The following is a 26,068-nucleotide window of genomic DNA, read 5'->3' on the forward strand; positions in this document are numbered from 1 at the left end:
GGTTGCTCATAGCTAATTGCTAAAGAAATCCAATGATTACACTGCACAGGCACTTTAAAACATCTATGAGAGTGCTACCACTTATTGGGGAAAAAAAACTCCTGCTACCTCTCGCCATTCTGTTTCTAATACAAATCAAACAGTGAGCTTTCTTTCACCATTTGTCTTTCTTTCTGTTCCTCTTTGCATAGCCCATCCATTACTTTCACATGAAATATGAAAAGGCAATATCCTCTCTGTGTTTGTACTGAAGCGTAATGCGATTGTGTTGTCATTTATAGGAAATAATCGCAAACCTCTCTTTCATTTTCCAGTTCAAATAACCATGAAAAATTAGCCTTCAATGTCAGGGAGGACAACAAAGGGATGCACACAGACTATTGCTTCACCACCGCGCTTGACATTTCTCCTTAATAGGAAAACGGGTGGTTGTTTCTATCTTTCGTTTTCAATCTTTTTCTTTTTCTAACCTCATCTTTTCCCTAATTAAAAAGTTCTGCACTCAGATCTTTGTAAATCTTTCTTGCGTCTTTATTCAGTGATGAGGGTTTGTATGTTAGGAACGGTTGGAGGGTTAGAAAATTCTGGTCCCATGCACACTGTGCCCTGCTCATTAGCACCCCTTCCCTTGTCTGCCAGTGGCTACTGTTGGAGGGAGATGTTGCCAGACAAACACTACGGGGCCTAGGTCGCCGTGACTACCGTCCAGCAGCCTGATAGATAAATAATTCAAGAGCTATCAGACTCCCTGGCAGCAGAGCAGTCCCAAAAACACACACTTAGGACACAGCTTGTAAAAGCCTTCCTAACTGATCAGCATTTAGCCCTTACAAATGATGTACAACCAGATGTCTGTACAAGACCCCACACAATTAGCCTTTGCAGTAGTCAGAAGATCCTTTTAATTTAGAAATCTTTATTTTCAGTATGAGCAGCAAAGTAATGGTAATTGCTTTCTGTATTACTGCCATTAAAGGCTTAATAGGCAGGTTGTTTTCCACTGTAATTATGTACAAAATAATCAACCAACTTTGCAGTGCAATTATTGGAGATGCATTTAACCAAGTTTATTTTTTGCTTGCAACACTAGGTCTAGAGAAAGAGAATAAAACTGAATATCAATACTGCAAAGTGTATTGTAAGTATACAAAAAAAAACAAACATAACTTTTGATTTTCTGAGCATAAATAGTAGTACAGATCACCTTTATGGCTAATTTATAAACCTTTGATGTATTCATGTTGAAGGACGATAAGTAAATATTTGAAGTTATATTGAAATTTGAAAAAAAAAAGCATTTACTCAGGGAGTCGTATATTTTTATATCTCCCTAACAGCCTGATACTAAAAACCCTCAAAGACGTAGAGACTACCAGCACAGGTCAGCACCTTTCTCTGGGTTATGAGGCATTTCTCTTTAAAGACTCTGTGTTGTCCTCTTTTCTCCTTGACTTCTGTGTGTCGCTGTTTGGAGTGAAGAGAGGTTCAATGAAACTACATCGAACCTAGGTAATAAAATCACAACTAGATGTCTATTCAAATGCTGTGTTATGATTTTCCTAACACAATACTTTATCCTTATTTGCATACTTTAAAAACTGGGTTCCATCTGGCAGTATGGCTTGTGATGCATACAATGAAATTTCCTCTCAAAAGGCTAATGAAACAGACTCATCTCATGCAATTAGCTGCTCCTTTATTCACTTCTTGTAATGTATTAATTTATTATCACATAATTCTGGCAGCATTATTTATTTATTTGATTATGCGCACACCTTACAGCCTTAATTACAAAATAGACTCGGAGCCAGATGATGGGATGTAATGCACCAACTCAACCATCATTTAAACTAGTTATCCTTCTAATCTCGGTGGTATATCTAACCTGTATTAATATGAGCCTAATCAGTATGCCAAATTGCTTTAGGCTTTCAATTTTACCTGAGATACAGAAATGCCTCAGAATGACACTTGACAGAGCAGGCCTACACAGTTCAGCCTGCGTGAGGGCTGTTTTTTTTTTTTAGCTGTTAAGTATATTCATAACTGGTTCTACCACTTGTTCAACTGAGTGTACCCTCTCAGAGTGGGTCAAATTTTTTCTCTTTCTAACCGCAGTTTGATTATTGTTTATTGTTAGGACACAGAACGTTTGAAATGACATAATGCTCTAAAGTTTAAAGGTGTGTGCATGTAAATTACGTATATGTACATGGATGCACAATCTTGTCTTCGTCTGATTCTTCATGAACATGTCATGATACTCTGAAAGTGGGCTGAAAGCTCCTAGAGGGGTGGAACTGTGCTGCCCGCTGTGCTGCTCTCCAGAGAAAGAGACTTGGAGTGATTACAGTCAAAACTGCTACTCAGTTATCTTTGGCTCAGCCACAGGAGAGGGAGAGGACGAGACAGGAAAGGAAAAAAAAAATGGAACTGATGATGTGGCTAAAACATGGGCCAGCTGTTCTAAAATGACCAAAATGACTAACAAATCCAATACTGTTACAGACAGTAACATTTACTCCTTCCTAAAAAAAAAAAAAAAAAAAAAAAAAAAAAAAGGAAAAGAAAAAAACAAAAGAAAACCCAGAACACCCCAGTGGCAATCACTGAGGTCAAAAGATCTTTAGGATGAGGCCCAAGATTGTCTTATGTCCACTGGCTACAAGACGCCTGTTTACTGCAAAGTGCATTCTTCCTAAACACAGTCAAGAACAGCTCTGTAGGCGAAGAGATATTATTAAAGGGACATTTCAGATGCCCTTGAATTGTGAAGTGGAGGCCAATTAAATGGCTTTGCAGCATCCATTTTGTGCCGAGTGAACAGGTATGAGCAGGAGGGGGAGGGGAAAGATTTGATGGCGGCAGGGAGGAAGAGGGAAGAGCAGAGCACATTGGCAGGTAGGTGTGGTACATGACCGGCCCATCAGCAGTCTCCACTAAATAGTTTTTCAATTTATGCACGTTTGTGGAACATAATGACACAACATCAGCTAATTTAAGGTAACTTCAACTTTTACAGGAAACTGTTATGTTAATGTTAAGGATCACAACTGCAGCATTTGTAAAACGTTGGGGTCCCCCCCCCCCCCTACTCCTACTCCTCCTCAGTTTAATGCTGACTATGCATACAGGCATGGAAATAAGCAGGTTAGTCAGAGGTATGGAGTCCCTTGCTTCTCTAAGGCACGGTCAGGGATTAACAACCTCTGCCCTATGGAGACCAAGCCTGCTGCTAAATTGGTGCTGTGCTATATCACATAATACATTTCTATTGTATGCATGGCTCTGGTTGTTAGTGTTGCTGTTGTTTTTATAATGGGTGCTGCTATTGTCCTCGCTGAAGAAGACTCTTCTCACTCATTAGCCAGAGGTTGTAGAGTTAGGGGTGAGAGCCCAGTAAGGTACAAAATTAATTATTCATCTCAGTGGTTGGTGTTTGGGTGCTGCTATGGGGCCTAAAGCAGGGACTCTAACTAACAGAGGTCTGCCTCTGGAGGACTGCTGGAATAAACAATTGAAAAAATGTTATGCCGTGGGTGTCAGTTACCACGAGAAAACAAACACTAATCACTAAATTAATCATTAAAACAAGCTGCCTACAATAATATGCCTCTCTGTGGATTCATGGTTCCTCCCCTGTGTACTGATCCAACATCCTAAAGCTTCATCATGTCCTCAGTCTAGATCCTGCTTCTGGCTCATGAATGGGCCCGGATACAGCCCCCTCCCTCCTCGTTCAGTCATGGCTTCTGTTGGCTCCAGGCAGGACCACTGGCCTCCTGAGAAGGCTGTGATAAGAATTCATTTCTTCCTATTATGTGCTCTTGTCCACTGCCTCAGTTCATCAGTTCAGTGCAACCAAGTCAATGAAAGGGCCTGTAATGAAGCAATCAGATGCAGCCTGGTTCTCTGGGCCCGGCACTCCATTCTTGGCTCCCAGACCCTAGCTCCCAGTGCAGGGTGTGGGTTGAGGTGGGGGTGGTGACGAGGGGAGAATGGACACAGACTGCACAGAGGAATTAATTCAAGACCTTGCCTTTCATATACTGGAGGATAAGCTGCTCTCACATGTGCTTCACACCAGGTCTGCTGTCTCCTGTGGGTTCAGAGAATCAACCAGTTTGAGAGAGCCCTATTAGTTTAACCAGGCTTCAGTATTGCCACTAAACCAGCCAGTCAGGTTTCTGTGTGATTCTATGCTCATGTTACCAGAGACGATGGTTTGATGGAGATCTCTTTCTTCATCTCCCCCTATCAGCATCTAACCTTTTCACTCCATTGTCTCCGCTGCCATCCCTTATGCTCCTGCCTCCTTAACATCTCTTCAACATGTGGAAACTATTATGGAGTTTGGGAGAGGAATGTATGTGTTGTTGAATCTTAATAGGTGCCTGAAAGTGGAGGATTGTGGGTCTCCTTTGTCTTGTAATGCTGTGAAAGTTTCACTCCAAATTAAAAAAGGCCTTTTTGATCTACCTAATATTGTTTTCTCTCCCCTCAGGGGATGGAAATGGTTGGTGTTATCTTTGATCAGGCTCCCTTCCTTATCCTCTCTTATATACACACACACATATAGAGTATAAACGCACATGGTTGCTGTATTTTATGCTCTGTATTTGGCAGTGGTCAGAGTTCAAAGCTAGGGTTCCAAGACCCAAAAATACAGATAACGGAGTCAAAAGGAGGCCATAAACACTGTTCGATAAAGAGCAACAATAATGTCTATAAGTTGCTAACACGTCTAATGCAGAGATAAACTTGGATTCCATGTTGCTTAAAACAAAAGAGGTTGCCCAAATCCCATACTTCCCCTTCATCTGTACCCCCTCTTCCACCCTCCACAGTTCACCTGCTGCCAGCTTTGGCAGAAAGACCCTGCAGCTGGATTCTACCTGACAAGAGCTCCTTAACAAGCAGCAGTCATTAACCTCAGGAGCAGGCAGCTGCCATGTGATGTAGTGCACTAGGCCTGCTGCAGAAGGGCCCTATTGATCCCAGACATACTTGGTGCCTTCCTGGATGTTTATAATCAATATGCAAATGGCCCGCAGCATTGATTCAATATTAATTTTCAATTAGGGAATTCTCGGGGGGTCCTGAGGGGTCAATACAGAACCATTCAGAGCAAAGGCTTGAGCAAGTTGCAGGCATTGACGTTCCTCTACCCAAGACAACTTACTTACTGTTTATTTAGCCTGCCCTGCTGTAAGTCCCGATTAAGGCCTCGGATAATAGGCAGAGAGACAGATGGGCCTTTCTGCACTCCTGCAACACCCATTACATAAACTGGATTTTGGTCTAAAGGGCTTGTCCCAACTAATAAGTCATCATCTCACACTTAGTTCTGTTTCTTATTCTGTTAAGTCAGATTAGGGAGGAATATTTAAAGTAAAAAACTGAACTTTATCTTTACTTTTTACAGGCTCGTAACAGCTCTACCTTACAAGGTCAGACATAAGTGATAAATATATAATTGCACACATTATACATGTCTAAATACAGGGCTATAACCACATTTAGGTGATATTAAATATACAACAAAATTAAGAAATTTAAGTGATACTTGTGCTTTATAAGACTTAATAAAGACATTTTCCAGAGAAGCATCCATAATTGACCGAAACCAACTGTAGCCGCCATGTCATTGCTCAATGAGTGTATTTACTATAAATAAGTAAAGGAAAACATGGAGGGCAGGGCCAAGCGATCAGCATGACTGTCATTTAACATGTTATTGTTTCCAAAGCCAGACTTAGAATACAACACTGTCACCTTATACTTTTCTTTTGTTGTTTGACAGTAATCTTGCAATGAAATGCAGAAAACCCTGTTTTATTTACATCATATGAAGATGAGATGAATGAAAATGTTGAGCAATGAATTCCAGTTAATATGATTCTTCCTTTAAAGCGTAAAAACAATACTATCGATTTATGAGCCTGCTATTATTCATGTACAGACAGTGTGTCTTTCAGGGAAAGGTGTGGTTTGTTACTTGGCTCTGACTCTTTGGTTTGCTCTTTGTTGCAACTGTCAAGACAATCAGGCCTTTGTGGCAATGCACACGCACTACACACATATTTTTCACCACATCAACTACCATGCACACAACGTACAATTAGAGGTGAAATAATTACTTAATTACATGCCTCTGGAGTTACTGGCCAACAAACATGTTTGTTATATTACCATCATGTCTACTATCAGTTCAGTTTTTGTTAACTGAATAGTGGACCTTTGAAACCTCACTCTATCTCTGTTCCTCTGCGTGTGCAGAGCAGATCATTTTTAGAGAAGATGAGAAAGGAGGACATAGAGAATGTGAAGTCTGAGCAAAAGGAGAAGGATCCTTACAACAACAAAGTTTTCATCTTTACAAGCTGAAATAAGAAGGGACAAGATGAAATGGATTAGCTTAGAATATGAAGCTATGTCTATTTAACTGGTTCTGTAACGTCAAGGCTGAGGCAACAAAGAGTGTAATGTCATGTAAATACAGTATTCACTATGACTCTTTTTTCAAAAATTATTTTCAATTTGTTTGATAACCTCTGGAAACACTTCACGATATTTTATTTTTCTATGGCTTGTGAATATACTGCCAGTGCAGCCTTACAGCCATGTTAATTCACAGAGCAGTAAAGAGGCTGCATGAGAAAATTGCTAAGAGTATAAAAGAGATAACCTGGTTGGACTATTTGCTGCGCTTTCCTGTAGATGCACTGCCTGAGGTAATTGGTTTAGGGATAACATTAATTACCACATTGCTCATTAATGGATGAAGCCTTTATTGGTTCCATTGATCAGCAGGACCTGTTAGCCATCATCCTAAGCAATGGTGGATGTAACAAGCTTACATATTGGCATATCAATTAATGTAATCAATTCCTGTCTAGCAGTTGCCATTCCCCCTGTCGACCCCACCCCCGTCCAATCGCCCCTTCTTTCTCTTCTATCATGTATCTGGATGGCTGGGACAAAAGGCCCATGTCAAACCAAAGTTTATTAAGAGATTTCCAAATTGTTCCTTAGCCAGGGTCATTACACAGTGGACTGATAGAGCTGATGTAAGGGTTTCTGGTTGAACATTCCTCTGACTAGCCACTAGTAAGAGTAGTCCTATTATAAGACCTGAAATTACACACATGAGGTCCAACATTCAAGATATACACTGCTGAAATAAAGAAAGTTTAAGTGATCTGACACACGTGGTGTAAAAACTGTAACTTGGTATTGTAACTTCATTTCAGCCCTTTTCTTTAAAAGTTCAGTAGTTTAAAAAAAAACAAAACAAGGAAATATCAAGCACTTTAAGAAAATCATACATTTTCTGTGTCTCTCAAGTGATTATGATTCAAAACAAATGAACCTAAACATTAGATTGAGTTATTTTACATTGTAAGTACTTAAAAGTTAATCTTGAAGTGATAGCAGAATCAATCCTGAGATCTGATGTTCAGTGGGTCTACCCTTTTCTTTACATTTGGATCACAAATTGTGCCTTTAACTTTAATCTACTCAGGAGAAAAAGCCTGCTTAGTTTCAAACTTCCTTTTTTTTATACAAGATCAATGTGCCTTTTGAGGAGTCATTGATTACAACTTGGAATCCTTTCTGTGTCATGCAAGCTCCAAAGGGGCGACTGACTTCAAATACAAGGCTGCTGTGCTCTGGTATAACATGGTGAAATGGGTAGAACATCAGGAATGAATGAAGGAGCAGGGTGTGATAACTGAGAGCACACCATGACAAAGTGGAGGGATTTACCGTTGGGCCCGCAGCACTTCATTTGCTTAATAACAGATCATTCTATAAGAAAGTGGCTGCTCTGAGGGGGATATCACCCAACGAGGATGTCTCACTTGCAGAAATCCTATTTGAAGACAACACCTTTTGAGCGCTCATCCTCCTCCACGCCTAAGACGATCAACGCGCATGACAGGCCCCATTAATATGACGCCCCGTGTAACCTTGCTCCTTCTCCTTCTCTTCCAACAGGAACAAAACTGATAGCCAAGGAGGAGGGGCATTATGTTCTGACTGAGCATGTTACAGCAGGGGTGGTGTTCGTTTTGAAAAGATGTCTTGCATATCGTAACCTGGAGCCACTTCTTAAAAAGGTGAAAAGGTGCATGGAACGGGGTAGCAAGGAAGTGAGTTTTGTCTGTGTATGTATGCAATCATATCGGAACCAAAAGCGCCCCCTGCGATGATCGTATCCAGGACGAAGAGGCGGTGGCCTCATGCCTCTTAAGTCTTTCAGCAAAAATGTCTGTTTTCTGCATAGGATTTGGGTTTGCTGAAAAGTGTTGTCATTTCATCTGTGCCTCCCTGACAAACTGGTATTACACATTGCATTTCAGAGAAAACAGACAAGAATAATCTGACACAGGGTTTTGTTATTCTATTATTCTACTGTAGCTACATTGAATTCTTAAATACACTATGTGCAATGTGCCTCTGGTGATTGCCAATGCAATTATGTGAAGGTCACCGAGAGTGAGAGAAGACAACATGTTTGTTGGACAGCGTTATGTGTCGTGTGGGAGACCAGGCGTGCAGGCAGTTAGTCGGACACCCCTTACTCGCATGATGCGGGACCTCCTGAAGGCCCCTGTCCCCTGAGCAACGCACAAGTGGGCTGAGCAATTAACAATTTCATGCTGATTGCCTGAAGCATGTTTTGCTATGCCATAAAGATAATAGCATGAAGGGTGCAGCAGCAGCAGCCCCCACTCCCCTGGTGTTCTTCTATTGCTTCCATCTCTCAATTCTCTCCTGTGCAATTCACATGTTGGAATGGTGCTCTGCCTGCTTGCTTTATTAAAGACACTCTCCCTGCTTAGAGGATGCGTTTAAGGAAAAAAATATATAAAGATGACTCCCTGAAGAGTAAACAGGGATGATTATTAAAGGGAAGGAGAAAACTAGAGTCTTGGTCTCCCACTGGCTTCTTGATTTGAAAGTCTAATTTGGCAACTGCACACAAAAGGCGTGCAGGTAGACAAAACAAACAGGTTCCATTTCCCCAGACAAACTGAGCATGCTCAGAGTGGCTGCTGGTGACAGCCCTCATCTTCTTCATTCTCCTCCCTGCCATGGCATGACAGCAATCCACTCTGACCATGGAGCTCACCGCTGTGCAACAGGAAAATCTGCACACCACTAAACCTGCTATTCGTCTACAGAGCAGATCATATGAAGAAGTGCCAAACGCTGCAAGAACATGGCACAGTACATGAAACTTTTCCCCCTCAATTACATTCGTAGTTGTGTCTGTGTGTGTGTGTGTGTGTGTGTGTGTGTGTGTAGCTGATGTTGGTGAAGAAGTCTCTGGAAAAAAAAAAGAAAAGACCTAAAAATTTTTTCTTTCACAACTGTGAATATTTATTTGTCTAGCAAATAATAGAAAATTATATGGTCTTGAATTTAGCATTTAGTGTATTTTTAGAGAATGTAGTATTTGCTTTTGTCCCTCTGCAATAAAGTGGATTGTGCATGAGGATAAACAGATACACCCACGTCAAAGAAAACCCTAGTCTCCATTATTAATGTATGGACAACATTGAATGTAGCACGCTGTCCTCAGCCTGGTAAATGAACATTACCCATTTAGTACAAAGAAGCCATGAATTGCGTCATGTTTGAGCTGAAGTTCTGCCTTGATACCACTAATGATGTTTCTATGTTAATAAATGCAGATTTTATTAATGCAATGTCTTTGGAGATCATATTGGCAATGCGAAAATGTATTATTTTTGACTGGTATGAACAGCACAGAGAAATGTATATACTCCATGAGAAGTGAAATTTAACAAGATGTCTTAAAATCATTAACTATTTCAGGAGTGTATAACACAGAGAGAAGCTCTCTATTATCAGCTATTACCTTCAGTTCACATTGTTACTCGTATCATAGTGGAACTCTATTGTGTGGTCTGGACACAATAGAGTGCAGGGATGATATATTTTTGTAGGTGACCAGAAAGTTAGCATCACCTTGGTTCCCTTGACAAAATGCCAAAGGGATTTGGCTTCCATGATTTTTGAAGGCTAAATACAATCACCGGAAGTAAAAAGCTAATGTTCAACATCAACAAACTTCAACATCACCACTACTTAACTTCCAACTTGCGGTTTGATTTAACACAATTACCTCTTTTATAATTGCCTTTCCTCAAACAAAGTTAGTAATAGTTTGCAAAAGCACAAGCATAAACACAACGAGGCTGTCAATGTGGACTGGTGAGTAGATCGGTTTTTGTGTTTGGCTTGATGACGTTTAACCTCCCCGACAATCTCTGTAGTCTCATTTAGCAACTTGTTAACAACCGACCTTTTTTAGGAGACGTAAAAACTTGAAGAAATCATGGACTGGGATATTTAATGACATATTTTTTGTCGTAGAATAAAATGTGAAAATGTCTTGAGCTTGTGTTAACCACCTTACTTCAGTCATCCAAAGACCCATTCAAAAGACAAACCCATTAGGGACAAGGGAACCGGAGGTGCTAAAATGCTAACTAATTTTTGGGTTTTTAGGACTCATTCGTGAGTACTCTATATGCATTTCCTTTTCTGAATGTGCCAGTGGAAAGTTAAGAAGAGAAATAATTTTTTGATTAAAAAACACTGACTGATTGCGTTATGTCTGACAGTCTCACTCTTCAGACAACTACGTTATTAACAATCTACCCCCAGGGTCATTGTTTTTACTATGTGAAAACAAACCCTAAAGACATAAGGAGGAGCTGTGGACAAAGGGCTGCAGCACCAGCCCCCTCTGCCCCTCTGGCCCGCCCTCTCTGACCCCCCCTCACCTCCCAGGCTTCTGGCTGCCCTTCCACCCCCCGGCTGTGTGTGAAAGTCCAGCTGGCGCACTGACAGCCTCGACACCTAAACTGAACATGGTTGCATTACAGGCCCCATATTGTTTATGATATGGAGCCTGTCATTAATTTGCATTCTTAAGTGGCAAACACACACACATACACACTTACCATGTGATAAGGAGAAACATGTTTTTGCGTTAATTTATACGATACAATGTCACCCCCCCAACCCCAGACACACCAACAACACACACGCACACACTTATAAATTGCAGTCACATCCCCCTGCTAGAAGGGGATGATAATTGCGGACGGCCAATAAATTACTGCTGCCTCCACATCAATTATAAGCATCACGTCTGGCAATGAGGAAAATGAGATCTTGTGACAAATTTCATGAGGCTTGGCTGCCCAGCAGCCTTTCTTAACATGCTACAGATAGCAATCCCTTATCTAGCCTCTGTAATGGGGAGCTACGGATAGAGAGATGGAGCTGCAGCCATTTAATTAAAAAGCTGGGGGTAGGGGGTGGAGAGGTGTAATTCATTGAAAAGGCACAGGAAGGAGACAAAGCCTTTGTCTCCAATACATATTTTGCTCAATATTGTCACTCATCAGAGGCCAAGCTTGTATCTTCTCTGACAGCAATTCTGGAGATTTTTTCCTGTCTTTGTGCTCATCTCTCCACTGTTTTCTTCTGTTTCTCTCCCTCTTCTTTCCTCGTTTTTTTATATTTCCCAAGAGTCCACTGTTTTCTCCACTGGGACAGCTCCAGCGTTTTTTACGAATGACTGCGGTGGACAGACAGTGGCACTGAATGAAATGGCCCCTGCACCTAATTGTATTCCCACCTGGGGAAAGCAGGCAAGGGCGGAGGCTTCAAGAGCAGAGCAATGAGGATTTATGGCAGATGGGGAGACGGCAAAATAAAACACCAAAAGGGATGGCTCTTAAATCTCATTCCCAGTGCAATATTCATTGTAGTTGCAATCGGGTGTGCTGATAGAGCATTGAAAAAATGACTGCTGTGTTCAAATTATGGCTGTACTCTCTACTAATATTTAACATCATTAGAAAATCATTAGAAAACCATCATAAAACCTGGGATTATGACCAGAGCATTAAACACAATGATTATTCAGTGTGTTCCTTCGCCGCTTTGCCTTGGAAATGAGATTTGCTCTGCTGCGGCTATGTAGGGGAAAAGTATGAATATTTTTCATAATTACTGTAACATTTGAAAAACATTGGCTTGCATGAATTACTATACCATTATGCAGTTGTGTTTGTCTGCCCAAAAGCAAAGTTTTCAATGAGGCTTTGCATGGGATATCATTAATGCATTTTCATGGAGGGATCAGCGAGAATAATGCCAATATTTTACTAAACCTAAACCTTATAAAACTGTACCAGTCACATGGGTAGCAGAGGCACACTGATTGATAACATGCATAAAAAAGGAAATGTAAAAAATAAAAAAGATTTTTTTTTTTTTTTTACAGCGTTGGCTTCATCATCATCAGACTGCAGATTCAAAGGTGGTGAGACATGAAAGGGACAGCAACAGCTATGTTGTGGTGAAACCATAAAGCAGTAACTAAAGTTCAGTAGTGGATATCAACTTCTTAAGGAAAATGTCTAAAAAAAAAAAAAAAAAGAGAAAGAAAGCTAGTAAATCGGGTCTTAAGACTGCTAATAAGCATGCGTATATCTTTACTGTACTCTGATGTACTACTCTACTTGAAGAAAGGGAGGGCCAATAGTGTCAGAGTTGAGTCTTTACTTTTTGGGATTTCTCGGCAGCCCCATTATCAAGAGCAGCCATCAGCACAAAGATAAAAGATCCTAATGGAGCTGGCCCTGGTGGAGATGAAAGGTGCAGAGATGGCACACTGTTATGAATCTCTAATGCCTCCCATGTTTCTAAGGTAATGACTGACTCTCAGGCCCCTTTCACGGGCTTCCCTTCTTAGGGCCCAGGTGATAAAGGTCTCCTATTTCTTGTCACTAAGTAGTCTGCAGTCTGATGATCCCATGACCCTATCATTGGTACTGAAAACCATCCTGAGAAGGTACACAGAGTTTGGGGGAAAAAAAAACATGTGTCTACTCTGATTTAGACAGTGGATTTACAAAATCATCTCAAAACAGAGGAAAGATTGAAAATAATAATTTTTGTCATCACTGAATGTGACATGGTTTATTGTTGCTCCTCAAATGAAGGGCAGTCACTGTGACATCAATGCGAGGTGGCAGAGAGCATTGTTTTGGTGAAGCTGTATGTTCAGAATAAACAGATGATGGTGAATGTTTTTCATACTTTCAGATGCTGAAGTGTGCCTATTTTAGAGCAGGTGAAGACTATTCTTTTTGGGTCAGGATGAACAGAAGGCTAATGTAAGAGCAATTCCTTGTCAAGCTTTTCAGAGTAATTGAACTGACACTTATGAGAACCAATGTTCTTTTGAATGCATTAGTTGGCAGATATTCATGCCTTTGTCCCTTAAACTTTGCCAGCAAAAAATGATGGCCTTTGAACAACAGGGAGAGGTGAAAATACATAGTGAGAGAAAGAGCAAGTCTTCTCTCCAGTCCCTTTCACAGAACCTAATGGATTGTGAGCACTTAATGCATTAATCAATCAATATCTCTCACTGTACATCAACAACGCGACCAAGTTATGAATGACCTTTGTAACAAAAAAAAGACACTTTAATGCACACAAGATTGCTCCTAGGTTAGTAACTTGGGCCCGGTTTTTATCACGCATGATTACACCTTCACAAGGCAGAAGGCCATTAACAGTGTACTAAATATACTGAGGTTAGTCGTTATACAATTTGCACATGGATTTGCTGAAGGTAGTGGAAAACTGAAACCTAGGTCTCACTGCAGAGAGGCCTCATTCTCATTCACCTGCTGCCTCCTGTGGATTATAGCATATCCTTCAAGACACATGCATTTTGAAATATTTTATAGGACTTAACATACCAATGGCACAAATCTATTGCTTCCTCTTATGCTTTGTAATCCACTGTAGGGAGCAGCCTTGGTCACCAAGCAACATAAAAACTGCTCCGGCTTGCTCTGTGAAGACATCATGAAAATTAAGTGCTCGTCTTTGTACTATGGCTCAAGCACTAATTTAAAGACGGTCTCTATCTTGCGATAAAAGAATATGAAAAATCTCCCAGTTATTGAGAGGAATCATTGTGAGTGGGGGTGTACACTCCAATGGTTGCCCATTGAAAGTCATTTTCAATGTTAAACCACTTACGGTCTATTGAATAATCAGTCAGTCAGATTTGCAGCTGGTAGTGACATGACTAGAAAAATAACTTTAAAATATCAATTATTCCATTATTATTTTATGATTCTAGAAAATAAGTGTCTTTTCATTCATCACATATTTGCAAGACCTCATGGCAACACTGCCTGGACTCATGGAGCAATCAGTTTGAATACTTTCTCATTAAATGAGTGGATTCTTTAAGACTGATAACAAGAAAATACAAAGATTCTCTTCTCAGGGCAAGACTATGAGGAGAGTAAATTTAAAACTAAACACAAAGCAGCAAAATGGAGCTTTTCCTTCACTATCTTTATCTTTTTAATAGTGTGGATAAGGAAGCAGGATTGAGGATGGTGATGCTAATGGTGGGATAATACAGGATAGGAAGAGGGCGAGGTTGAGGTGATCATGATGGGGGGCATTTTTCTGAGTCCCTTCCTGAGCACTGGTGGAGCGTGGAAGTGAAGCGTGGAGACAGAGTGGAACGGACAGGAGCTGACTGCAGAGAGCCAGAGAAAAGAAGAGCCCAGAACAAGAGCACAAGCTAATGCTATTGTGGTCAATGCACAATGGGTCCTGGAAAGTGACTGCAGAGGGCCCTTAAACAAAGAAGGCATTGCCATTCACTCTCCCCCACCCAATTAGATTCTTTTGCCCGGTTTAACATGACAAAAACACAGGCCATTTTTCCTAATTCTGGCTGCTTTACTGGCCCCTGTGCCACCTTAAATCGAGTAAGCCTCAGAGTGCTGGCCTGCCTGTTAGACTGTCAACGACTTGTGACATGGATTCAAACACATCCACCGTGTTCTCCGTTCTACATCTCACACACAAATATGTGCCCCATCTCAGCTTTCCCAAGTGCTTGAAATATTCAACATATACATGAGAGGAACTCGTTTCCAGAGAACCCCCAGTCATCAGGCACTGCTAAGGTTAATTATTTTCAGTTTTTGGTTTTGTGTTTTGTTTTTTTCACCAAAAAAAAAAAAACATGAATTTAGTAAAAGTAAAGTAAAAGATTTTCAACCAGATTTTGTGTACCCATGCTACCAATAGCTGATGTGTTTTTTGCTGCAACAGGACACTGATCATCGCAGATTACAGCAAACAAGGTCCCTTTAATACTATCACAGCCCAGCATATGCTTCTGGTAAGAGAAAGTAGAAATGAGCTGATGATCATGTGCCACAGTCCCTGAAAGTCATTAAAAAACAATAAATGGTTTTTCGTATGTCTGTTTCACATGAATGTTGATGTTATTTGTTAATTTGCCCATTTTTAATGTTTCTTTTATTCTGATAAATTACTAAATAAAGACAAAAAATATTAAGCTCTGTGCATAGCTTATGCTTATGTTTTCATAGTTATCTTTTGTGAAGAAGTATTAAACCATGTTAGTAATACTAAGATATATGAGGACATGAGCAATACTTCATTTTGAAGTATTGACGGAAACAAAGGATGTCTCACTATTATTGTGTGTATGTTTGTAATTCACCCATAAGGTATCCACACCATCAAGTCTTCACAAACCACAAACCTGCCTCAAGGGGCTGCCTAAAACTGGTTGCAGTATAACTAGAGGTGGTTAAAATTATTAAGGTTCAGCACAATGTAATTAGTGAACAAATTTATCTTGCATAAAATTAATATGTAACTGCTTAACATTTTACACCTCTCTTCACACGTACACAGGAAAGGGTTTTAGTTGCTGCTTATGAGATTAATGCTTCAACAACAATATCCTCAAGCAACTAAGCTTGTGTTCTTTTGAAATGGCCGTAGCTTTATCTCATAATTTCACATGACACAGCTGAGCATTTCTTTATAGACATCAGTGTACTGTTGCGAATTGGCCATTTAAGTGCACATATATCATTGCAATATTACAACGTAAAATAAAAAACAAAACCATCTTCCTCCTGAGTGGAAACTGGAAAATCTTTTTATGGCAGTACTTGGTCTAACATAGTGGACTAACACAAAACTGAAACTGCATATCTTTCCCTGTTGACGGTGCAGTGCAGCTGAATTGACTCGATATGCTCTTCTGTATGCTTACTGAGCAAGTGGCATGAAAATTGACCTTTGCTTGCTTTCTAAACAGTGGATTATTCAACTTAATGCTTCCAATTGGTCAGGGTAGGTTTTTCTGCTGTTTCAAACATATTTGCCTTCCTCTTATTACTATATACAGTATGTTTACAAATTTGGATTTAAATGAAAAGGAATCTTTAAAAGAATATAAAGGGATCCACAAATGAACATGTAAAAAACATAAAAGGGCATAAAATCCTTGTAAACTGCAACAGAATTTAGAAACCATCATAAAATGACTAAATATGCAGCAACCATTTTGAAGCCAATGTGTAAAGCAACATAGAGATGTTTTTCTTAAAACAATTACTTATACAGTTGCTTATTATTATATGCAAACATAATTACCTCACATATATAACGTTTATATGTAAACAATAAGAAAGTAGTTTTGCCCTTACTACAAGTTAAGGGCTCTTGTCCTGTACCATGCTGTTTTTAGTGTTAGTGTTAGTGTAGCACTGAAGTCTGTCAACCAGGGATACACATGCAAACTTTTATTGCTTTATTATCCATGTCTGTGTCATCCGATGCATGTCTTGCCAAACACATGCAGTTCTACAGGGAGTAAGTAATTAAACAGTGTTGCGAGTACATAAAAATTCCTGTTGGTATTTGAAAGGGATTGATTACGGGTCCAAACCTCAGATACTGCTAACAAAAATGCTCTTTTTTTTCTTTTCACAGTGTTGCACTAAAACTCCCCCCTCAATGGGCACAGTGAAACTTTATCTCCTCAGTGTGCATTTACAATGCAAATGAGTGGCTCCTCGTTCATTTTCCCTTACTTAAATATCATCATCAGTATCACTATGCTGATCCAAGCTCCTTTGCTCCAAATGGACAGTGGGGAGAACATGTCCACAGCCAACTAATAAAACAGCACTGGCAGAGCAGCTTTTCCAGGCGAACAAAGGGAGACTGTGAGAGATAGGTCATTCATTGGACCAGGGGGGACACCATAAATCTGACTGAATAAGAATGTCCAAGATTGTCACAACACAAATACTATTTTGTCTCAGACTGTCACTGGGCAGGCGATCACATCTGGTTAAACAGAGTGAGGCTGTGGCCACAACACCCACAACATCCAGACTTCCTTTCTTTAACAAATAGAGCCTTAACAGGGTCATTGGTGGTCACCACACAACAAGATACACTGTTATGTATGTGCTCATTAACCTGCGTTTTTCACAACAGTCATCCCCAGATAACCACTGTCTTACTGTGCGCCAGGTTCACCGTAAAATTCCACAGAAGTAGGTAAGTAAGTGATCCGTGATCAATGGCGGCCTACTGTGGCCTGCACTAGTGGCATCACACTCAAAGTGGTGTGAGAATTTCTGTCTGTCACTGATACCCTGCTGCATAGGGACAAAAGGGGGGAAATATTTGTGGAAACAAGACAAATCCAAAGTAATTCCCAATATCCATCTGTGGAAAGTTCCCCACTAATGTCTCACACACACACACACACACACACACACACACACACACACACACACACACACCCCATCACCAACATACGGCAGAGCCTCCCTCCCACTCATATCATCTTTTTGTGTTTTTCACCAAACTCATCCATTTCTCTTCACCCACCCTCCTCTCACCCTCCTCAGGTGGTGTGTAGTGTGCTGTCAAGCACAGTGTGAATCAATGACTGGTGCTCACGCCCACAGGTAAAGGTCAGAAAGGTTCTCTACTGAATTATTTCTGCACTTCTCTCATTGCTGCCATCTGCCTGGCTGCTTTTAGTTGATGTGGTTGAGGCACTGGAGGGGACTCTTTTTGCTAATGCACTCAAAACATGGACGCATGTGTGTGTGTGTGTGTGTGTGTGTGTGTGTGTGTGTGTTTCGTGTCTATCCTGTATGTGTCTGTATGTTTTTTGTCTGTAAGGATGTTTTCTTCAGATGCAACTAACATGACACGAATTTGCACATTAAGCAACAGACACACACATGTACTTACATACACACGCCCGTACACTTATGCACACTCTGTTCACTACTCATGCCTATCTATCAGAGAGTGGATAATGAATCACAACATCTGTGCTTTCAGCCAGCCATTGTTTCATCTGCCTTTATTCTAATGGAGCCTTCGGAGTGTGAGGGCAACATGCTGCTGGATGGGGCATCCTTCACTCTCTGGTTTTGTTTTGCTGTCAGCGAGGCCAATCGTCTCTGCTGGAGCCAGGGTGAACTCATCCATAGCACAGATCATGCCCTTTGATCCACCAGCTCTCTCTGGGGGGTACAAACAGCCTTATTAAAAATGGCTAAATAAAACTTTCCTTGCCTCGACTCGATAGTTCCCAAACTTTACCCCAGCTTCTTCTCTGATGCTGCCTATGGTCAAATTGAGCTGCCTAATTCTGACAGCGAGCAGCACTATTCACCCAATACCAAAACATAGTAACAAATGAAGCAATCTAAGTGTTTAACAATTTATTGGTTCTATGTCCTAGACCACCTGGCAAACACTTGCACTACAATCAATATCATAGATGAGAACATGCTGAATGTGAGATGATAATGTGCGCCTTAGGGGGAAATTCAAGTAAGTAGCATGCAGAAAACAAAATAATAAACTATTACAACTACTACATATTACCAGTAAAAAAAAGCCAAAAAATAGAACAATGTATCTCCATGGTATCACATCAACATGTATGTTAATTTACCATCATGTATCGTATGTACAGAAAAACAATAACTCAATGATGACTTGATAATGACGGGCAGACACAACTGGCTCGTTGTGATTGTAATCATATTAAAAGAGTCAATTTAGTTGCATTTACTTTTGTCCAAGTAAATGTTGAACACTGAAAAAAATAATATTCTGGACATTAAAACCAACTTGTACATTAGTCCTATGCTCTGTCAAACACATTTCATATAAATCAGTCATTAAAGAGAAGAAACTGTCTCACGACTCTCCATCTTAAATGGACTTGTTTCTCCTTCATCTCATGCACCTGTATGGCAGTGACACGACTGCTGCTATAATTAAACCCATCACAACCATTGTGTCTTTGTCACCTAATCTATTCTCTCCTCCCCTGTCTGTGTCTGTCTGTAACCACAGACTTCCCGCCCTCGGCTCTGACTGACAGCCCCTGTGGAGGCTGTGGTCACTCCACATGAGTGACATGAGGGGCAGCAGGACTACTGCATTACCTCCTTCCCCTCCCTCCGAGCTCCTCCTGATCCTGCACCTCACACCACTGATCGCCACCTCTGCTCCAATATCCAGCAGCAAAGCCTCTAGGCCTGAAAATAGAACTCATTAACACGTTTAGTAAGTACAAATGAGATGACTGTCTCCTGATGGACTGTCTATCTTTTGGATCAGCTTTCAAGGAGAGTGTCTGGTAATGACAAGAGAGAGGGAAACCAATATTATAATGTGCTGCCGGTCTCTTCTGAAAATGGGCTTGATGACAGGGAGAGCCTCTCGCACCCACACACGGCCTGATTCTCCGTGTGGACACCTATGTGCGTGCTCATTTATGGGTGTGCGAGTTTGCAAAATAAATTCTGGTGCATAGTGACACCCACATGACATAACTGACGGTGAAATCACACACCGGCCATAAAACATACAGAACACATGCAAGGTGAACTCAGCATAACCAGTCTGTCCATGTAAAACATACAACATCATTTCAGAGGCGATTGCTTTTGTTATCTTTATATGACTCAACTTGTCCTCATGAATTTGTCACTTTTCGTACTTATCTCTTTCTTTCAGTATATGAACACTCAGGTCAAAAGAGTCAAATCTTTGCCATTTATGATGCCTCTCTTCTCCTTTAAGTCTGTTGTATTGGACGAGCTGGCACATCAAGACCCAGACTTTACCCACGTTCCACCCTGAGGGCAAAGCTAGCCAGTATTTACAGAATGAGGATTCAGTCAGGAGGTAGTAAAAATCTGGACACCAGACATTTTCATTCACAGCCTATCCCAGAATAGAGTGGTGGCTTTCTGGTCAATTTGCTATTACAGGATGAGCCAGCAGAGGAATTCATACCAAGCCTGTCCATGAAGCAGAGGGCACAGGGAAAGAAAAGACTTGCTTGTGTTAGTTAGAGCAGCAGGGTCATATGAATGCTGATACCAACTGGAAAATCTATAAAGCCATCATTTTGGCTTTTTAATAAACGTCTAGTCTTTTGTAATATTTTCAAAATGAAAAGTAATGTATTTATGAATTTCCTGGCACGTTCTGTGGACAGCAAACAATTTCCTATGCTGCCTAGATGCCCTTCGGACAAGGATTAGAAGGCAGGCGACTGACGGAGGCCTGACTGAGCTGTGGGCCCTCTGGGGCCCTGCTCATCCAGGCCTTCACAGTCCTCATCCTCATATCCACTCTGCATCACCAGGGCAATAACAGCCTTTATTAAAAGCGCATTGCAGCAGTGTCTGTCTATACAACTTACTTTCAGATTGGCCATAATGTGGCATGTAGAAAGGGTCTGGTGGTTAGGGGCTACAATATCCTGTTTCTGGAAAGGTTTACTTTGCATTTTAACAAGCATGAATAAAGGAGGACATTCCAGAAATGGCTATCGTCTGTTTTGCTCTTGCCTGTGGGGGGGCAGGAGCTAGGACTATGGCCTTTGCATGCCATCAGAGCGTGGTCTGGCTCACCTCTGATTTTACCTGGCTTTAACAGCTTTAGCTTAGCCACTGGATATGCACATAACTTAAGTATGATAGCAGTGGAGGGTATAGCCCTGTTAATGTGTTACAAAAAACAGTTAGAAGCAGAGGACATAACGTAAAGGTGAAGACATGGTTGAATATAATGCATATTAGACATTTGGTAAAGTAAGTTTGACAGGTAGGATGTGGACACATCCTACTGAAAAAAATCATCTGAAAATCATTGAATCTCAGTGTGAGCTGCGAGGTGTTATGCAAACCCTAAAATATGAGTGACTTTCCCCCATTTGCTTTATTAGCGCATTTTTCCATGTCACAGTCCATTTTCCAGCTTTTTTAGATTGTCTCAAGAATTATGCATGAGGCAGGGAGGGAGAGGGAGGCATGTGGGGAGGGAAGAGAAATGCCTCTGTTGTCAGGACAGGCCTTGCTATTAGGTGTGTGACCCTGACAGCGCACCCCTTTTAGCGAAACAAGCAATGGATCTCATATTGGATACCACTATTATGCAGTAATTTGTATGCATCCTTTCGTCTCATTTCCATTTAATAATGCACACAGCTCCCCTGCCCAGTTTCTCAAACTGGTCATTAAAAGTAATGCTGATCTAAACTGGGGGCTTAAGTTCCACTTACAAGCTCTCACGGTGTGGTGGATGAAACAACTGCAGAGTCAAAGTAAGATAACCCCTCCCCAAACCAGTCTTCGCCCTTGAATACCCAGGCCTCTATGTCCTAACAGACGGGAGACAATGACTGGTGGCTGCCCAGGCGGCCCCAGCCCCAGCCTTCTCCTTCCCAGCCTCCTAGGCTCACAGACAGGGATTTCCTCCTGCGATGAGAGCCAAGCCGTCACAGCCCAGCGATCAAGGGCCTGCCATCTGTGACTGAGGCAGATTTACAGCAGGAGCTAATCCACACTGTCAGCCACGTTTGTTCTCCATCTCTGCTTCCTCCATACACATACATATAAACACACACACGTACGCCACCACTGAAAAATACTAATATTTTACCCTTATAAAATGTTCTTTCTCTCTCTTGCTCTCCCTCTCTCTCACACACACACACACACACACACACACACACACACACACAACAAAGCAAACATTTCTTGCAGAAGGGCATCCACCCTTCAGTGCAATTTAACTTTGCCCTTTTTAAAGGCATGATCTCATTCTGTTCTGTGCTCAAAAAATAACTTTAGTCGATTAAATGTTAAGAAATGAGAAACCTCAATGTGTCATTGAGTTATATGCCCTGGTGAACATCATTCATACGAAATAGGGTCATCATACGCTCAAGTGTCACACTAGTGCACACACGCAAGCTCCCCAAACTCGTTTCCCCCACTCTTTCTACATTTATTCTTGAATATTTTCTCATATTTTCCATGTACAGTACAGGCCTCTCTTGTGCACATACACCCTGATGCTTTACGATGACACTTGTCAGCAGTCAGCAGTCACCATTAACCCATATACTTGACATAAACATGACACTAGGTTTTACTTCTCCTCTGTAACCTCTAAACCTAAAATATATTCTGTCCTCATGCTGTCAGACCAACTGTCCTCACAAGTGAACACTTTATGGGAGTTTTAACATTTCCCTCTTGCCTTCTATGTCACATACATGCCTCTTCTCTATTTTTTGTGTACAACTGCCACCTGATAATGACCTGCCATCCTTAAAACTAGAAGCCAGCACTGGTGCAGACAGTGCAATGGTTCAAGTCAGTGCTGGGCTTTGTCCAGTGATCTCTGTACACAGGGCAGCTGTGTGGGTCTGGGGTCCCTCTGAGGCCGTCTTTCTTTCCCCATAGATAAAGGGTTAAAGAAGACACATGGAGGCAGGGCCCACAGTGCAGCATGCCTAAGCAGCACAATTTCTGTATGAAAATTAAAACAATGGAGGCCTGTTATCCCTGCATTAGTGTAATTGGAAAGAAACCTAATTTCTGCTGTCGTTGCTCTCCTCGGACAGCAGCCCAGAGGAGATATGTGGCACCAGTTCCTTACAGTCCATGTTTGCTGCATGCACATGACGAGCATTTATATGCAAAGCTGTAAAGTGTAAAACATACTAGATCATTCCATTATTGTAACCAAAAGGTATCAGTCAACTACATGTAAATAGCATGGCTCAAAGACATTACTGTCTAAAATGGAGGGATTCTGGGAATTTTTATATAAGCATTATTGTCATGATACCGCTTCATACCACCTTTCTGTGTAATGTTGTCATGTGTTTGATGGCAGAGAAGCACTCGCAGGACCACAGAACAGCAGCAGGCGAGGGAATTACTGTCTAGGTGACCCAGAAATCCAGGGGCAACTTTGTTTAAACAAGCCAGGGAATGTTCCCCACTTTAGCAAACATGCCTTAACCACAAAAAAGAGCCCCGTGCCACAGAAGAGCTAGCGAAGAGGAAATTAAACATTACACAGAGAGGGAAGAGTTTCAGCCCTATTGCAGGGGTGGGGCTATGAGGTGGACTGGCGCAGCTGAGGCATTTGGGGTGTGAAATGGTAGAAGTGAGGGGTGTGGAGTCAGCAATTTCAAAGTTAATGATTACAGACGCCAAGGTATGATCATTATTGAGATAATTTGATCAAGATGCTCAGTCAACACCATTTCTTTTCTTTCTTTTTTTATTTTAAACATACTTCATTTTATGTAACTCACTTTAAAAAGAAACAAATGGAGATGGTGTTGGACTGAAAACAATGACAAAGACCTAAATTATAATGAGTCAGAATCGTGGATTTTGTTTTTAAAAGCTTATCTGTCTGCAGCTGGTTCGAAGAACACAATGAATTTTCCTGATGAAGGCTTATAATTAGTAACACAAAAACAGCTATATTATACAGCAGTAAAAAGTCCCTAGATTAAAGGTAACAATAGAAAGGCATTAACACCAATCCTAATAATCAAGCATCAAAACGCACAATTGTACCATAAAGACATCAAATCTCAAGCGCACTGAAAACTTCAGCTAAAATTCAGTTTCATTAATATTTTGTTAGATGCTTGTGGTCTGCTTAAGTATGTGAGGGTTATTGGAATTTGATTGAGCTCTGCAGGCGAGTAACCACTGCGTGCGTGAGTGAGTGAGTGTGTGTTTGTGTGTGTGTGTGTGTGTGTGCGATGATACTGCCCACACACAACCCTACTGCAGGGGCCCATTACCTAACCTAAGGCTCAGATCCCTCACCCTGGCACAAACACAGGCATCTAGCACATCAAAGGTTAAAAAAGAAACAAAAAACGGACTGATAAACACATTTATTTGCAAACAGCACAACTCCTCCTGTCTGAACACAAAAAAGGAAATTCCCAACCCCCAACCCTTTTAACCCAAATGGCCCTTCCCCTCTTGCCTTCGCATGTTCGCTTGTCCACTGTACTGTAGTCATTAACATATTTGGAGTGCAGCGAGCAGAAAGCTTAATTGTCCCTAATTGCTCAGCTAAATATGTTCTCTAATGATTTGCTTCAGATCTGTGACTGCCTTTTGCGCAATTTCCCGGCCGCTGGCTTCATTATCCCTGCCTCCTTGGAACAAAGCATCTTCACAGGCTGGCCTTTTTCCCCCTACATAACACAGACAGCGAGTATGTGTGCGAGGGAAGTAATGGTTCCCTCTTGGAGGGATACACAATAGAGCCCCTTTGTCAGGGCACAGGAGTTAAAGTGATTAGAAAACCAAATCTGTGCTAAGAAAGAGTGTTAATTGACCACAGCTCACTATTCCTAATCAGTCCATAATAAATGAGCAGTCAAGGCACTTTGTTTCAGACATGCTACTGTTGTTGTAGCTGTGTCTGTTTTTTGGTGTTCTTGTTGTTGTTGCAGCTGCTGCAGTTGTTCAGCTCCTCCTCCCCTGGCTTTCATGCTCTGTCTCAATATGTCTTTAATGGCCAAAAACGACAGCTCCTGTTAACAGGGAGTGCAGGGTTTGCAGGAACATTTTGTGTAAATGATATTTAAAGCTAAACTTCTATCAAAAATATCTGGCATGGTGCCATGTACTGTTCTTCCTGTTTAAACATTGTGATGTACATTTGAGTTTAACATATGTATTTCAGTTATGGCTGTAACACTTCTTTCGAGTGCAAGACAACAAAAAGAACAACAACAACAACAACAACAACAACACCAAATCCGACTGAAAAAGGATGTTTTTGTTTTCTTTGTTAAAACTGGCCCGTTGTGATGGCAAATTCTGACAACTCAGGCATCGTGCAAGTGGTTGTATGCTTATGTGTGCAAGAGACAGAGTGGCATAGGTGGAAAGATCAAGAGAGAAAAACAAAGAAAAAGAGACATTAAAAAGAGATACTAAAACAGGGCCACAGGGGCAGGTTCTGACCTGTATCTGAAGAAGGGCATTTGCGAATGGTGAAGATGGAGCTGAGGTCCTCCTCCTCCTCCGGCAGGCCCTTCTGCAAACGCTGAAGCTTCCTGAGGCTCTCACTGCGCTGGTGCTTCATGGAGCGCACATGCTGGATCAGGTTGAGCTTGGCCTTGGTCGAGTAGTTACACAGCACACAATGGTAGTAGCAGGCATCACCCTCCACTGCGTTTTCGTGCTGCTGCAGGTGCTGTGGGAGGGGATGGAGAGAGAGAGATAGAGAAAGAAAGGAACACAGAGAAAGAAGAAAAGAGAGAGAAAGAGGTTATTGTAGATGGCAGATAGCTGGCTAGGCACTACCGACTCACTTTCACTCACACAGTTGGCAAATGAACAAATCAATTCCCAATCACAGCCCTGTTGTTTAACATCCAGACCTCTTCCACTTCAGGACAACTGTTTGGACTGCGCACTTTGCCTGCGTGAGTGTCTGTATCAGTGGGCTAACAGGACAGGAGAGGCCTGGGAGGCTCGCAAATCTCAGGGGCCCAAGGGCGGGCAGGAATCGCATCAGCCACCCTTCAGAAGCTGAGGGTCTACAGCCTCACAGACGGAAGGGAGCATTGATCCCCTTCACTCAACAGAAGCCTCTCGTCTCTGAAAAGGAAACTCCAAACATCTGCCTGTTTCACGCATGGGATACTAAATATTGATCATGGTGAGTTAAATCCCGGCTCTCTCATAGAGAAAGAGAAGCAAAGTCAGCCAGTGGTGAGACAGGAGGGGGATTGAGTACATTCTGAGAG

At 41.4% G+C, this 26,068-nt stretch overlaps 1 protein-coding gene across 1 annotated transcript in view; it reads right to left on the reverse strand.

Annotated features, from left to right (window-relative positions):
• zfhx3 (zinc finger homeobox 3) overlaps positions 1–26,068 on the reverse strand; it is a 135,834-nt gene that overhangs the window by 31,844 nt on the left and 77,922 nt on the right. The window contains exon 5 of the mRNA XM_022743576.1: positions 25,281–25,512. Coding sequence (XP_022599297.1) covers positions 25,281–25,512 — 232 coding nt within the window. The remainder of the gene's footprint in view (positions 1–25,280; positions 25,513–26,068) is intronic.

This window comes from Seriola dumerili, unplaced genomic scaffold (genome assembly GCF_002260705.1).
Source record: "Seriola dumerili isolate Sdu_G_001 unplaced genomic scaffold, Sdu_1.0 BDQW01000003.1, whole genome shotgun sequence".
Classification (NCBI taxonomy): Eukaryota; Metazoa; Chordata; class Actinopteri; order Carangiformes; family Carangidae; genus Seriola; species Seriola dumerili.